This window comes from Tenrec ecaudatus, chromosome 3 (assembly GCF_050624435.1).
Source record: "Tenrec ecaudatus isolate mTenEca1 chromosome 3, mTenEca1.hap1, whole genome shotgun sequence".
NCBI classification, from domain to species: Eukaryota; Metazoa; Chordata; class Mammalia; order Afrosoricida; family Tenrecidae; genus Tenrec; species Tenrec ecaudatus.
The window spans coordinates 136047688-136064789 of NC_134532.1; the positions used below are offsets into that span (position 1 = coordinate 136047688).

Sequence of the window (17102 nt, forward strand, 5' to 3'; positions counted from 1 at the left end):
ATTGGGGCTGATACAATTCTTTACACAGTTCATACATATACATACATCAATTGTATAAAGCACATCTGTACAGTCTTTGCCCTAATCATTTTTTTCTCTTTTCTTCTTTTACATTTTATTAGGGACTCCAACAACTCTTACCACAATCCATACATATACGTACATCAATTGTATAAAGCACATCCATACATTCCCTGCCCCAATCATTCTCAAGGCATTTGCTCTCCACTTAAGCCCCTTGCATCAGGTCCTCTTTTCCCCCCCGCCCCTCCCTCCCCTTTCCCCCCTCCCTCATATGCCCTTGGTAATTCATACCTCGTTATTTTGTCATATATTGCCCTATTCGGGGTCTCCCTTCCCCCCTTCTCTGCTGTCCCTCTCCCAGGGAAGAGGTCACATGTGGATCCTTGTAATCAGTTCCCCCTTTCCAACCCACTCACCCTCCACTCTCCCAGCATCGTCCCTCACACCCTTGGTCCTGAAGGTATCATCCACCCTGGATTCCCTGTACCTCCAACCCTCATATGTACCAGTGTACAGCCTCTGTCCTATCCAGCCCTGCAAGGTAGAATTCGGATCATGGTAGTTGGGGGGAGGAAGCATCCAGGATCTGGGGGAAAGCTGTGTTCTTCATCAATACTACCTCACACCCTAGTTAACCCATCTCCTCTCCTAAGCCCCTCTATGAGGGGATCTCCATTGGCCGACACTTGGGCCTTGGGTCTCCACTCTGCACTTCCCCCTTCATTTAATATAATATATATATACACATACATATATACATATACACATATATACACATACATACACACACATATCTTTTTTTTTTTTTTTTTGCATGATGCCTTATATCTGGTCCCTTGGGCACCTCGTGATCGCACTGGCCGGTGTGCTTCTTCCATGTGGGCTTATTTGTTTCTGAGCGAGATGGCCGCTTGTTCACCTTCAAGCCTTTAAGACCCCAGACACTATCTCTTTTGATAGCCGGGCACCATCAGCTTTCTTCACCACATTTGCTTGTGCACCCATTTGTCTTCAGCGATCCTATCATGGAGGTGTGCAGTCAAGCCATAGTATTTTTGAAGATATTTAATGATTGGCTTTAGGGACACTTTTTAAAAAATCAGTTTATTGGGGGCTCAAACAACTCTTATCATAATCCATCCATTGTGTCAAGCATATTTGTACATTTGTTGCCATCATCATTTTCAAAACATGTTCTTTCTACTTGAGCCCTTGGTATCAGCTCCTTATTTTTCCCCTCCCTCTCCCTCCCTTGATAACCTATAAACTATTTAGCTGACCCATGGCTTAGGGACACCTTCTCATCGAAAGCAGAGAGCTGCGGGCCTGGCCGCCTATTGCACTGCTCTGTGGAAGTACCCTGGTCCCTGCTGACACGTCCTCCCCCCTTACCCCCTTACCGGCAGTCTTCCTTTTGTTTTACTAGCATACCAGGGCCAGCAGTCTTCCTTTTGTTTTACTAGCAAACCAGTGCCGTCCCAAATGCTTTGCTAATGCTGTGAGGCGTGGCTCTGGATTAGTCATGCCTGGTTTTATGGTCTTGTTTTCCTCCCCTGAAGTTAGCCTTTCTCTTTACAAAGCAGTCCCCATTGAATTCGGAGAAATGATATCTTGGCAGCCAATCTCTTTCCCTGGAACACAATGCAATGCTGATGACACAGAGCAGCCACGCAACTCCACGACAGAACTTGTCTCATTTTACTTGACTATTCAGTGGTGAGTAACAGCAGAAGTGGCAAGCCTTACTTACCACAGTTTATTATGTTTCATACCCATGTTAATTATTTTCATAATGGGACTTGTAAATAAACTGATCAGATTAGGACTGAAACACCAGGCTGGCCAATAGCCATTGGAAAGGTTCTCCACCCGTGACTCTATTACGTTACTTAAAATTGTGGTACCAGAGACCTGCCCAGCCTGCAGTTGCAGATGTTCATTTATGATGTTGCCTTACGGAGAGGAGGAGATGACAGCCAATTGTTCTAGCAGCCCAGCCTGCCCTGCCAACAGATCGGAGGAGGATTTGCAACTGGGACTGCAGTTTCATGGGAACCTGAAAGCTGTTTTCACGGTGATGTCAGCTGTGATGGTGGTCCTGATCATGTTCTCTTTGGGATGCTCCGTGGAGATCCAGAAACTATATTCGCATATCCGGAGGCCTTGGGGCATCGCTGTGGGACTGCTGTGTCAGTTTGGGCTGATGCCTCTTCTAGCTTACCTCCTGGCCATCAGCTTCTCTCTGAAGCCAATCCAGGCTATCGGTGTGCTCATCATGGGATGCTGCCCAGGGGGTACCATCTCGAATATTTTGACCTTCTGGGTGGATGGTGATATGGATCTCAGGTAAGTTATACTGGGAAGGCTCAGTAGCTTCTCCCTGATTTCATTTCTCTTGTAGGAGGGGTAGGAAGGGGGGTGGGAAGGAACTAATGGGGAGTCCCACTTTTGTGTTAAAAATTTTTTCAAACCTTGTGCTAGAGATTCTAGTGGGAAGCACTTTACAGGGATTTTAAGCTGTGAAAGGGCCTTCTTGCTGAGCTCAAACTTTACTGTGATTATCTTTTGCTTTATTAGCAACAACTTTCCCCAGTAGTGGGCTTTCGTTTATATGCAATAGCGGAGGCAGTTTTCCATCTCACCCCATGGCCTTTCTAGGCATGCACGCATGGCCCCCTTCGCATGCGTCTTTAGCCGTGTCCACAGCCGCAACTTCTCAGTTCTCAAAGACCTCGACTGAGCGCTCCAGGAAACTCAGAGTGGTCGTTTGAAATGGGGTGATGGTATAAGAAGAACTAGGCCCTCAAACTCACTTCTTGCCTTTGAGTCAAAGCTGAGTCCTTGTGAGTGATCCTGCAGGACAGGGTAGAACTACCCCTGTGAGTTTCCAAGACGATCACTCTGTACGGGAGTAAAAAGTCTCATCTTTCGCCTACAGAGTGCATGTGGTTTTAAACTGCTGACCTTGCAGTGAGCAGCCCAGTGCCTAGCCTGCTGGGCCACTGAGGCTCTGCCAGCTAGGGCCTTGTTACTTCTAATCAGCAAGGCTGGGGCCCTGCTTTATGACATGAGCATTGAAGAGACCTGGGAAAGGGAGTTTGCGGGGCATCGGCTTGAAGTACTGCCTAGTCGTTTGACTTGGGAACATCATGGAGGCTCCATGCTCTTTGTTACTGATTTTCAGATGCTTACACATCCATTTCCTTTTAGTTTGCGACCTCATTACCAGTTATGAGGAAAATAAATGACACTTGGAGCTATAAAGTGTTATCATTCATTTATAAGGAGCCCTGTGGATTTGGTGGAGTTTCTCGTTTATTTGTTTATTCGTTTATACCTAAATGAAGATGACTGAGTCACAGGAGTTGGGGAGTAGGTGTTTTGATGGGGAAAGAAGAGAGAGCATTAAAGGAAGGAACAGAAGTGCTCTGTGGGAAAACGAAGATAACCTTTCTTGATTCCTTGCATACTTGCAAACAGATTGCTTCACCTCTTGCCTAGGGAAAGAACCACATATACAATTACATCTGTTCAATGTGTGGTTGAGATTTATTGTACAATGAATGAGTGACTCAGAGGTGCTGACTGCACTGGCAGTTCACAGGCAAGTCAGCAGGTACTTTTTTTCCTATTTTTTACTTGCCAGATCCTGAATATTTAGCATATGGAAAATATTTCATAAATTGGAATGTGTTCATACCATGCAGACTAATCATTGACATAAAAGGGTCTTTAACGATCCACTCATTAGAGATCATTTGATAAGCTATGTATCTTACTACAAAGTCACTAATATTATGTATGCATTGTTGATTCAAATTCCATAAAGCTTACCACTACATGAAAATTGGGAAATAATAAATATTTTTAAAGAAAGTTTATACATGACTGGTAGATTCCAGGGCCTGGTCGTCTCAGGGAAAAGGGAAGGGAACAAGTATGCATTAAGAACCTTCATGTAGACTCGGAGAAAGACAGCGTATTCTGCTTCCATCCGCAGATACAGTCTCAGGAACCCACCGGGGCCCCTGTGAGTTGACATTGACTCATGGCAGTGAGAATAGACACTTCAGAGGTACTTGCAGATGCATTCTCCTTCTTGGCTCCCATAATAACCCTAAATGACCTTTTATAGTTCAACATTTTTTTTCACAGAAATTGATTAAGTAGCTTGTCAAATGCTACAAACAACTGTGGTAGGACTCAGATTTGAAATGACATCTGTTTTACAGCAGGCTGCAATTTAGGCTCTTTCTTCCATGTCATTTAGCACCAAAATTAGATCTGTTCTGAGTAGGATCATAAATCTTTAAGCAGTGTTCTCAAACACTTCTGGGAAAAAGAATGCTTATTTCTATATTAGCCCAGTTGTGATTTTTAAAATGGATGGGAAGTCAACCCAAGATCAAGCTCATTTTACCGTCCTTAGTTAGTTCTGTCCTTAATTAGCTTTAACTTCAGTTAAATACTTGACCTCTGCATGCCCTGATGATGTGTGAGCCAAATGTCATGCTGCTAACAGCAGGTTGGCCGTTTAAACCCACTGCCACTCCAGGGGAGAGAGATGAGGATGGGACAGCCTGTCTTAGACAGTCACCCTGATTCTAATCACCTGTCCGTGGCAGAGTTCTGACAAAGGAAAAGCACATAACGTCTCTTTAGGATGAGATGTAAAACCAGTTTACCATCATTTTTACCACATCCCACTGGCCAGGCCGGTGAAAATCTCAAACTGAGCCCCAAGTCAAGGAACTGGGCCATAGGACCTGCCTTTCTTTTCTTATTTTGTAATGTTGTTTTCATTGTTGAGCTTATACACGGCAAAGCGCGCATCAATTCAGTATTTTCCACACAGACAATTTGGTGACATTGATTATATTCTCCAATCTGGGCAAAAGACTGTCTCGGGATGGGATAAAATGGCAGTCTATTTGCAGAGGCCGAAGTGAAGATCGGGAACATTTCTGCAATGTACCGTCATAGATGGTATAACCTTGCTTGTTAAAGTGAGAAGGACTTCGAGCACTTGCTGAGGAAGAGCAAGGACTGTAGTCTTCAGCATGGATTGCAACTCAATGTAAAGAAGACCCAAATTCCCACAAGTGGACAAATAGGTAACATCATAGAAAAGCTCAAGGGAGAAAATAAGTGAAGTTGTCAAGGACTTTGTCTTGCCTGGATCCACAAACAATGGTCACGGAAGCAGCAGTCAAGACATTAACATAGGAGTTGCAGTAAATCTGCTGCACAAGGTCTTCAGAGGATTGAACAGCAAGGTGGTTACTTTGAGGACTAAGCTGTGCCTGACTTAAGCCATGGTATTTTCAAGGGCCTCATATGCATGAGAAAGTTGGACATTGAATAAGAAAGGCTGGAAAAGAATGGATGCATTTGGATTGTGGTGCTGGAGAATCGTGCAAGTACCATAGACTGCTGAAAGGACAAACCAATCTATCTTAGAACAAGTAAAGGCAGGGTGCTCCTTAGAGGCAAGGATGGTGAGACTTTGTCTCACATACTTTGGGCATGTTGTCAGGAGGGACCAGTCTCTGGAGAAGGACATTATGCTTGGTAAAAGAGAGGAAAGCTGTAAATGAGCTGAATACAAATTCGTCAAATCGCTGTCCCTTCATGTCCCTCTTCATTTGTGGAAACAAAAGTAAGTCTCATGGAGCGAGTCAGATGAATAAGGTGTGTGGGGCAAGAGAGGCGTGCTGTTTTTATTGCAAAAACTGGCACATCGAGATGGCTGCGTGATGGCAAAACCAGACCCCATCTGCCACGAATCAGATCTTTTGGTCAAACACTGTTAGGCAATCTTTTCAGAACTTCTAAATAGAAAGCTTGATTAACAAGCTGACCTGGTGGAACTAACTCCAAATGCGCTATCCCTCTCATAAAACAAGCAAACAAAAACAAACAAATGAGCATCCTCTTGATCTTTAATTTCACTTGATGGGCTTTTTTGGGGGGTGAGGTGACAATAGCGTTTTCAACTGGCTTGACTGATGTTTGCTTGTGAGGTTGTAAGAATAGCACCATGTCATGTCACCAGTAATGACCTTGGAAAAACAGTCTGGGTCACTTCAGAGCTGTTCTTTCAATGCACGGCATGTTTCCACTGGATGCTCTTTTTGCTGGTCAGTCAGAACCTGAGGCACAATTTTCACAGAGACCCTTCTCATTCCCAAATCTCCTGTTAAAATTCACCGAACCGAGCTCTAACATAGTCCAGATAACTTCCCCATCTCTTCAGTGGTCCGTCGTCAGTCTTTGAGCACAAGTGCACACATTTTGTGCACCTTTTCATCTGTTTGGGAAGATGACAGACATCCAGAATGAGGTTTGTCATAAACCACTCATTCACTTGAGTTTTTCCCATAGCGCTGTCCTTATCAGCTGTGTTCAACATCACAACAGTTTCTGTGGCATTTTTTTCCGAGGAGGAAACAAACTTTCACAGCCACATACCGTTCTCTCAAGTTGTTCACCTCAAAAAACTAGGTTTCAGTGAAATTGCCTTTATGAAAAAATTCATTATTTCCAGAGACGACCTTCCTAGGTGATGTCACTGAGTGGACTAACTCAGAGGAATTGTTGGATGCTCATCTAGTGGAAAAAATGCATACTCTGCCCAGTGGAGCTTTTTCTCATTTTCGGGGCGGGGGTGGGGGTGTGTGTGGTGCTACCGCCTCATACATAAAGTGCTTAGAATTGCATCTGGCGTAAATATTACATGAGCTAATATTACTATTCAAGATAGGAAACAGAGCATCAAATCAGCAATCTGTGGTTTCATCCTTGCTGAAGGAACTGAGTGCCTTTGTGTAGTTAAATTCACCTTTCTGAACTTCAGCTTCCTCAATCATAAATCCACAGGCTGAAATCTCTTTCAACATTTCTTAAGCTGAAAGAACGAAAGAAAAATTCAAGACACTGATTGTAGTCCTTGAATAGGGCTCTATTATCATTCTGGAGTCTATATGGCTGTGGCTGTAATTCTAGCGTGGAGTATGTTCTTTACTATATAGGTGGACTGTATTGGGGTGGGATGAAGATCTGATTTGTGTACAAGGTATGTGTCAAGTCACACCCTTTTCCTTGGGAGCATTGTTAAGACTACTACAGGACATGACTTCAGGCACCATTTTTTTCCGTGAGGGCATGTTGTTGTGAGGTGCCACTGAGTAGATGCTGATACATAGTGCACTGTGCATAATAGAACAAAACCCTGCCTGGCCCAATGCCATCCTTACAATGGCTCTTCTGCCTGAACCCATTGTTGCAGCCACTGCATCAATCCATCTCCTTGAGGGCCCTCTTTTTTTGCTGGAGCTATGGTTAGTATCAAAATCATTTCTCAGTGTAAAAGAGCTATCTGTTACACAGCGAAAAAGCTGAGGACCCTCGGAAGAGCACATCTAAGATCTCTATCTGAAGTGGTGGAGGCTGCTGAGACCAGGCACTGTGGCATCGGGTCTCAAAGGAGAAGAACTGAGAATATGAGGGTAACTTCCCCTTATCTGACTGGAGACTACGGAACTGTGGAACAGAGTGGTCTGTGGGCTGGCTTCCTGGCTCCTGGAGATAAAGGTTTAGGACCATGTGACTGAGAGGCTGAGATTCAGGCAGAGACCTGGTTTGGGGAGCCAATACACATGTCATATCATTACATAGTGCCATCTTGTCAAACATAATTGTGCAATTTCTTCCATAAACATATATGGTTTCCAAAACATACTTTTTCTTTCTGAACTTATTGATAAAATCCTTATATATAGATGAGAGTTACTGGATTTCTTTTTCTAGACAACCTGGCTTAACACAATCAAGAAACAGCTTACACAGTAAACCATTACATAAGAAATATGTAAGTTAAGTCCAGTTGAAGATGGCTTTCTCTCAACACGTGGTAGCTGATGAACAGAAAGCATGACGACAGAACAGAGACAGCAGGGTCAGAGGCTAGTGGACACAAAGGTCCAAAGTTGGCTCACTGAGTCCACTATACATAGTCTGTTGAGAGCTTCTGGGATCAGCAGGCGAAGCAATAGGGGATGGAGGCATCAGACATAAGAACCAGCTCCAGCGGAAGACCAAAGGCCAAAGAGGATATGACCTTGTTCTCTCTCTCTCTCAGATCAAAAGTCTATGACACCAAGGAGGTGTCATCAGGCTGCAATGTAATGGATAGGTTGAGCTCCACACTTATCCTTACCGAAGAGTGTCTAGTTGACATAACTCTTAACCTACTGTTTGCTAATCCTGATTTAGGGTAATCTGTTAACTTCCTTAATAACTTCCCTTAACCTTGAATATTGTCTGTGAGTTCTATTGAACCCAGCATAGATGTAGAATGGCATGGGAGGAACAGTTGATATTAGATAGGTAAACAAGCATGGAGCTTGGAGACATGTCTGATGCTTGCCTTGTGGCAATAGGAAAGTCAGAAGAGGCCAGATATGACCACTTCCACCACTGTTTACTACAGACAGGAGTTGCAATCTTGAAAGAGTTATGGGAAAAACACTAAACAATGCAGGAAATATCAAAAGAAGATGGAAGGAATACACTGTCACAATACCAGAAAGATTTAGTTGAAAAATGACTAGTTCAAAAAGTAGTATATGATGAAGATATAAAGGTACTGAAAGATGAAGTCCAAGATTCCTGAAAAGTATTGGTGAAAAGCATGTTTTCAGAAATTGGCAGTATACTAATGGAAATGCTTCAACAAACAGATTCAGCCCTGGAAATACTCAGCAATCTCTGGAAGACAGCTACTTGACCAACCAATTGGGAGAGATCAATAATATTGCTCACTCTAAAGAAAGGTGACTCAACAGAGGGTGGGCATTATCAAACACTGTCACTAATGCCACAAGCAAGTATATTTTTTTCAGGAGATAATTTAAAAATGGTTGCACTGGTACAACCACAGGGAGATGCCAGAAACTCCAGCTGAATTCATAAGAGGATGTAGAACAAGGGATATCTTTACTGATGCTAGATTGATTTGGGCACAAAATAGAGATTACTAAACAGATGTTCACTTGTGTTTTATTGACTATGCAAACACATTTGATGGTGTGCGTCATAACAAACTGTACATAATGATGGAAAGATTGAGAGTCCCAGAACACTCAATTGCGCTCATGAGAAACCTGTACATAGCCCACGAAGTAGCCATTAGAACAGAACAAGGGGGTCCTTTGTGGTCTAATCAGCATAGATATGCATCAGGGTTCTATCCTTTCATCATATTTATTAAATCTGCATGCTGTGTAATCGAGGAGAAGCTGAACGATGTGAAGAACATGGCTTCAACACTCCAGAAGGCTGTGATTTGCAGAGAAAACAAGCTTGCTTGCTTCAAGAGGACTGGCAGCATTTACTGAGGGAGATCAAAGGCAATAGTCCTCAATATTGCAGCTGTTAGATTTTATGTCAACTTGATGGTCCTTGTGTGGAGATAGGGGTGGTGACCCACCTGCCAATCAAGTGACAGATTGATGACACCTCCTTGGAGGTGTGGCCTTTTTAGAAGAGTGAGAGGTACTGGGAATTGCTCCTCTCTTTGACCCTTTGTCTTTGTTCTCATGTGGGCCACCTGACCTTGAGAACTGTCACCACCCTTCCATGCATCCACCAACCTTGATCCATGCAAATCCATACCCACTGGCCTGTGGTCTTCCTGCATCTGTCTTCACCTTTCAGTATCATCAACCTGCAGGTCTGTGAGTCTAAAGAGGGCACCATCTGGCATCAGCACTAAGGAATAGAGGTGGACTAGGCTAAGGTGCCTCATGGTGTAAAGTTGCTTCTTTTTATTTTCAAACATTTTTATTGGCACCTAACTTACATATCATACAATTCAATAGTTCAGTCATTCACTCATATCAATGAGAATTATACAATCATCACTACATAAATTTTAGAACGGTTATCCCACCACATCCCCATGGTTAAATCGCCTTTAAAATGAGTTACGCAATCTAAAGTTCCTTCTTGATATAAGGTTATTTCTTGTCCATATATGAGTGTCATTGGTTTGTCTCTCTAGGTGACTCAGCCTAACACAAATATGGATTATACCTCAATGTCAAGAAAACAAAAATCCTTACAATTGGACCAATAGAAAATTTCATAATAAAAAGTTTGAAGTTGGTAAGGATTTCATTTTACTTGAATCAACACTCAATGCCCATGGAAGCAGCAGTCAAGTAATCAATGACATCTCTTGAAAGTGTTAAATAGCAAAGATACCACTTTGAGGACTAAGGTTCCCCTTACCCAAGATATAGTATTTTGAAGTGCATCATACACATATAAAAAATGGACAGTTAATAGCATGCACAAAAACAAGACAGAGCAAAACCAAGCAACAATATACAACAAAACAATAACAACAACAAACCACTGACAAAGAACAAAACACAACAAGAAAGAAAAGCTTGTAGTTAGTTCAAGGATCATTTGTTGGCCTTTAGGAGTGTTTTCCAGTCCAGTCTGTTGGGGCACCGCGACCTGGCCCCAAAGTCCACCTTCAGCATTCCCTGGGGACCTTGCCGCTCCATTCCCTTGCTGTTCTGCTGCACTCCCCCAGTGCTTTGCCTCGGTGTGGTGGGATCAGGTCGGGCGCAATTCCCACACTGTGTCTCCGGTGCCGTCCCCCGCAGGGCCATCGGTCAGTAAGGGGTGTCATGTCTCATAGTGGGGCTGGCCATGTGGTCCTCTCTGTGGACTGTTGCAAGTCTGGCTAGACCAGAGGATGTACACTGGTGTAGATAGGAGATGGAGGCACAGGGAATCCAGGACGGATGATACCGTCAGGACCAGGGGTGTGAGTGGCGATACTGGGAGGATAGAGAGAGAGTGGGTTGGAAAGAGGGAAACTTGGGGACGGACAACAGAAAAGTGGGTGTAGGGAGACATTGGACAGGGCAAGATATGACAAACTAATCATTTATAAATTATCAAGGGCTCATAAGGGAGGGGGGAGCAGGGAGGGAGGGGAAAAAAAGAGGACCTGATGCCAAGGGCTTAAGTGGAGAGCAAATGCTTTCAAAATGATGAGGACAATGAATATACAGATGTGCTTTACACAATTGATGTATGTATGGAATTTGATAAGAGTTGTATGAGCCTTAAAAAAACTGGACAGTTAACAAAGTACAACAGAGAATTGATGAGTTTAGATTATGGTGTTGATGTAGAAGATTATATATAACATAGATTGCTAGATGAACATAAAAATCTGTGTTGGTACAGTCAGAGCGCTCCTTAGAAGTGAGAATGGTGAAACTTCATCTCACATTTTTGGACATATTATCAGAATGATCTAGTCATTAGAGAAGGGCATTTTGCTTGGCTAAGTAGAAGGTCAATGGAAAAAATAAAAGGAAGGCTTCAATGTGATGGGTTGACACAGCGGCTGCAACGATGGGCTCGAAGATAATTGCGAGGATGGTGCAAGAGTGGGCAGTGTTTCGTTTTATTGCATTTAGGTTGCTATGAGTCCGAGTGCACTTGGTAGCACCTAACAACAAAACCTGTACTCAAGGTCATACATTGCTTGTGTGGATTTCTTTAATTTCCTTCCTTGCTATTGTTCGGTGCCATTGAGTGGGTTCTGACTCGTCATGGCCCTGCATAGAACAGAACAACACACTGCCCGCTCCTGTGCCATCTGCACAATGGTTCTTGTGTTGGAACCCATTGTTGCAGCCACTTTGCCCATCCATCTCGGCAAGGGAGCTTTCTCTTTTTCACTGCTCCCCTCATTCACCTGTATGACGTCCTTCTCCAGTGACCAGTCTTTCCTGACAATGTGTCCAAAGTATGTGAGATGGAATTTCATCATCCTTTCCCTGAAGAGCATTCTGGTTGTACTTCTTCCAAAACAGGACAGTTCATGGCAATTCCAAATTTTTTCAGCACCATAATTCAAATGCATAGATTCTCCTATGCTCTAACTTCTTCAGTTGTCCAACTTCCACATGCTTGTGAGGCCACTGAAAATACTATGTCGTGGGTCAGGCGTATCTTAGTTTTCAAAGTCACATCCTTGCTTTTCAGTACTTTAAAGAGTTCTGGTGCAGCAGATTCACTCAATGTAATTGCATTCATCCGGGTGGATGAGAAAAACAAATCCATAGAAACTCATATGTGTATAAGACAGAGTTTTATGTAAAGGGTAATGGTACATTAAGAAAGCATCCCAACCCAGTCCAATCCACACCCAAAGTCTGATATTAGCCCATATGTTCAATACCAATTTATAAAGTCCTCTTCAGACTCAGGAAACACATGCAATGATGCTGAATGCAGGATGATCACAGGCTAGTGGGTAGAAAGTCTTTGGATCCAGTGGCATTGTAAGCATCTCAGTGCTGGCAGGGGTCACCACGTGACTTCTCCAGTTCCCAGGGCTTGGGGTCTATCAGTGTCTCCAAGGGAGTGAGTTTTGTCAGTAGAGATTCTCCAAGAGAGTGAGGAGAGAGAGAAAGTGTCTCCCATACCAAGGAGGAAAATACATAAGTTCTCAGAATTCTCAGAAGGCTATGCCTACACAGAGGACTCATTGGCTGTGATTCAACTGACAGACTACATTCCACCCCTACACTCTTAATCCTCTCAAGTCCCAAATTGACACCAGATTATGTAACTATCACAGTAAAGCATCATTAGTCTCTTGGCTGTTGCTTCTATGAGCATTGATTATGGATCTGAGCAAGATGAAATCCTTGACAACTTCAATCTTTTCTCTACTGATCATGACTGTGTTAGTCTGGAGTAACAAACCCAGGAACATTCACATATATATAGGAAAGAGCTTTATATCAAAGAGTAATTGTATATTAAGAAAACATCTCAGTCCAGTCCAGATCAAGTCCATAAGTTCAATATTAACTCATATGTCCTATACCAGTCTATAAATTCCTCTTCAGACTCACAAAAAACATGCAATGATGCTGAATGCACAGGATCATAGGCCTGTGGGTGGAAAGTCCTGTGGATCCAGTGGCAGTGGAAGCATCTCAGCACTGGTTTGGGTCTCTACGTGGCTCCTTCAGCTCCAGGGCTCTGGCTGGGATCAGTGTGGCTCCATGTGTCTTGTCAGCAGGAAGACATAGCAGAGAGAAAGTATGTCCCACCTCTATGGAGAAACAGAAGAAAACTCCCTGAATCCTCAGAAGAAGACTATGACCTGATTGACAGGCAAGACTCCACCCCTTCTGCCAAATTGTCAGATTATGTGACTGCTCCAATGATATTATCCATTAGTGAAGATTTCCATACTGAAGGCTCTAGTCCTTGATTTTCATTAGCAAATGCTTCAAGTCCTCCTCATTTTCAGCAAACAAGGTTTTGTCTTCTGTATATCACAGTTTGTTTATAAGCCTTCCTTCAATCCTGATATTGCATTCTTCTTTATATAATCTAGCTAGAATTTCCAGAATGTGCTTAGATGTGAGCAGTTGATGGGATGTTCTGGAATTAGCCCTGGCTTTGTACTGACTGATGCAATTCTCCACAGTCTCTTTCTTCACAATAGTTAAGTAAATGATTATTACTGACAGGCAGTAGACAAGTATACCATTAACATTTGGGGATGGAACATCTGACCTTGAACTTTTTTTTAGTATAAAGTCGGTCAACTTCATCATTTTTTGTCAAGGAAATTTTATTTTGCTCCACAGTTTAGGGAGTTCACACATGCACAGACACAGACACACAAAGGCACACATAGTTAATACTGCTCAAGGCAGGGTGTCTTAGGCTGGGTTGTCTAGAAAAACAAATCCCATGATGCTCATCTATGTATAAGAAAGAGCTTTATATAAAAAAAAATATATATATATATATCAAGAGGGCATGCCAGCCCAGTCCAACTCAAGTCCATAAGCCCATTGCTAGTCCATAAATCCCTCTCCAGAGTCGCATAGCTCCAGACAGCAAAGCAAGAAGACCACAGGCCAGTGGGTACAGAGCCATGTGGATCCAAAGCCAATGGAAATATGGCCAAGTGCCAACAGCTTTCAGGGTTGTGCGGTGTACATGAGCCAACCCTGGAGGCAGGCAGGCGAAGGAGGAGAGACAGAGAGAAAGAGAATTCCCAGTGTCACTCCTCTTATACACAAAGGGTCACGCCACCAAGGGAGTGTCATCAGACTGAGACCCAATTTAATAGGCTGTGCCCTGTCCTGCCGTTACCTAGGAGTGTCTAGTTGGCGTAGTCCCTAACCACTGCACATAGACTGCAAGGCTTGAAGTGACACTGGAGTGTGGGAAGAGGCCCAGAACATATTCCTCACAATATGGTGACCTGATCTCAGCACAGATTCCATCTTTATCTCGCTAACTGGATCGTTTTAAAATTTATTTCAATGAGAAAATAAATGTCTGATTTCATATTTTTTAAGATGGTAAGGATAAAATCATAATAGTACAAAGACAAAAATACAAATAATGCATAGGAAGGGGAAAAAAAAGATTCAAAAGGCCCTGGAAGAAATGTCTGTCAAGGACTCAGTAAGAGATACTTGTACCCAGAACAAATTTATGTTGAGTCTATAGGGTGAGTTCAATCCAGCATAATCTAGATTACAATGGTCTCTGCCTAATAGCAAGGCTGTTTGAGACTCTTTTTATTTATCATCTTAAAAATATATATATGTATTTTTATTGACATATCGTATCTATTTCAATCTATCCACTCACATAAAATTCTGTCATTCGATCCCATCGGGGGAGGTTATGCAGTCATCAGTTCCCCTTTCCCCTCCTCCCTGCCCTCTCTTCCCACAAAGCCCCTGAAGAGTCCCCAAAGGTAGACTTCAGACCAGGAGGGGCAGTTGCCGGAATGCCTCCAGGACCAGTGGGGAGAGAGTCATAAAGGTCAGTGGACAGACGTGGAATTATGTGGGTTTAAAAAAAATCTTTTGTTTTCTTTTGTTTGTTCTCTGTTTTTGTTGGGTTGTCTACTTAATAAGATAGGCATGGGAAGCAAGCTCAAGGAGAAGGGACCCAAGGTCCCAGAGAGACTGGGGACAGAAGGAGCTGGGGAAGGAGAGTGATGAGCAAACAACGCCATAGACAGGGAACAACTAAGGAAATAAAATCAACAACAACAAGGATGTAGAGATCCTGGGGGTGTTGAGGCAACAGCAATCTAGCTGAGAGGAACTACTAAGAGGCAGAAGTAGGGTGAGCATGATGGTGGGGCAGGAGGAAAGCAAAAAGAAGAGGAATGATCTAGGAATCAAAGGTATGGATAGAGGTATAAATATAGATGTGTACATAGGTTATACATTAATTGATAAAAATAGAGGTTTGGCCCATGTACATATATTTATATGGCAACACACTGGGGTAGTGGACAGACTTTGGGTCTCTGCTCATGCCCTCTCCAAATGCAAGAACATTTTGTTCTAACAACCTGGCATTCTGGGATGCTCACACCTTCAACCCCCGGCACAATCACTGAAAACAAAAAGGGTACATAGCAAATGTGGTGAAAAAAGTGGGTGGTGTGTGGCTATCAAAAGATATAGCATCTCGGGTCTTAAAGGCTTGAAGTTTAACAAGAGGCCATGTAGCAGAGAAGCAGCAACCCCCCATGGAGGAAGCACACCAGCCTGTGTGATCATGAGGTGTCGCCGGGACTGGGTACCAGGCATCAGAAGACTCAAAACAATCGATCAATCAAACAAACAAACCATATTGTTGAGAATGAGGGGGTCGAAACCCAAAGCCCATCTGTAGACAGTGGGACATCCCCTCACAGAGGGGTCACAGGGAAGGGATGAGTCAATCAGGATGCAGAAAAGCACCAATGAAACACATAATATTCCTCTGGTTCCTTAAGGCTTCCACACACCCCAGTATCATAACCCTAGGATTGTCTTTCACGGCGTGCTAGACTGGATCATGCGCACTGGTACAGAGAAGATAGAAGAACTCATAGCACATGGAATCCAGGAACAGGAATGGGAGTATGGATACCAGGAAGGCAGGGAGAAGGTGGGGAGATGAGGGGAGGAATGGGGAATGAATCATGATGATTGACACATAACTGCACACACCCCTGACCTCTGCAGATGAACAAACAATAGAAACCATGGGGGAAGGGAGACAGCAGTTGGTGTAAGGTATGAAAATAATAATAATTTATAATTTATCAAGGGGTCATGAGGGTGTGAGTGAGAGGGAGGGTGGGGGAGGAGTTGAGGGAGGCTCAACAGAAAATAAATGTCTAGAAAATAATGATGGCAACATATGTATAAATGTGCTTGATACAATTGATAGATGAATTGTTACAAGAGTTGTAAGAACCCTCAATAAAATGTTTAAAAAAAAACAACTACCAAACAAACATAGAGATAGTCACAAGTCGAACAGGAAGCATGGTATAGAGCAGGTAAATACCTCTATGTTTAAGAGAGAGAAGGATATGTTAGAAACCATTAGACCCATGCCCATTTCTTTCAGGGTTACCAATCCTGGGCCCTGCTTACCAAACAACATGTAAGCCCCTTTAATCTTCAGCAAGCCTGTCTGAAAGGCAAGCATCCTATAAGAAGACCATGTTGCTATTCGCGCAGTAGGGATGGAGCAGTCTAGTGCCTCCCCCACCCTCCAAGTTATGCCTTTAGTCTTTCAGTGTGGCCCTCTAATGAGCAATTACCTACCAGTTCAGATGGGCTGCCAGGTGCTTTCCTCCAAGTCAGAAATCTACATTGAGATTCACTGGGGACTTTGTGGTTTCAATCCCATCATTAGTCTGCTGCACTCTCATCTTGGGTTGACCTCAGGTGAGCGGGTCAGGCTGCACGAACTGTATCACCAGGGTCATCCTCTGCAGCGCTGCCATCCAGGTAGAGACTCTGGCCCGGCTAGAGCACCTCTGTCAGAGGCTCAGCCTGACTAGACACTCTGCAGATGGGTTTTGGTCTCCCATCATCCTTCACAGCCCTCCACTAATTGGATGTTCATACTTTTATATATTTTTAATGTCAGTCTGCCTGATTTTGCTAGATTTGGAAATAAAATAACATTTGAGCTATTTAAATTTC

The 17102-nt window shown here is 43.3% G+C and overlaps 1 protein-coding gene across 1 annotated transcript in view; it reads left to right on the top strand.

Annotated features, from left to right (window-relative positions):
* The first annotated feature begins 1993 nt into the window (after positions 1-1993).
* Positions 1994-17102, top strand: part of SLC10A6 (solute carrier family 10 member 6) — a 39538-nt gene continuing 24429 nt past the window's right edge. Inside the window, exon 1 of the mRNA XM_075544070.1 lies at positions 1994-2370. Within this exon, the coding sequence (XP_075400185.1) occupies positions 1994-2370 (377 nt within the window). The remainder of the gene's footprint in view (positions 2371-17102) is intronic.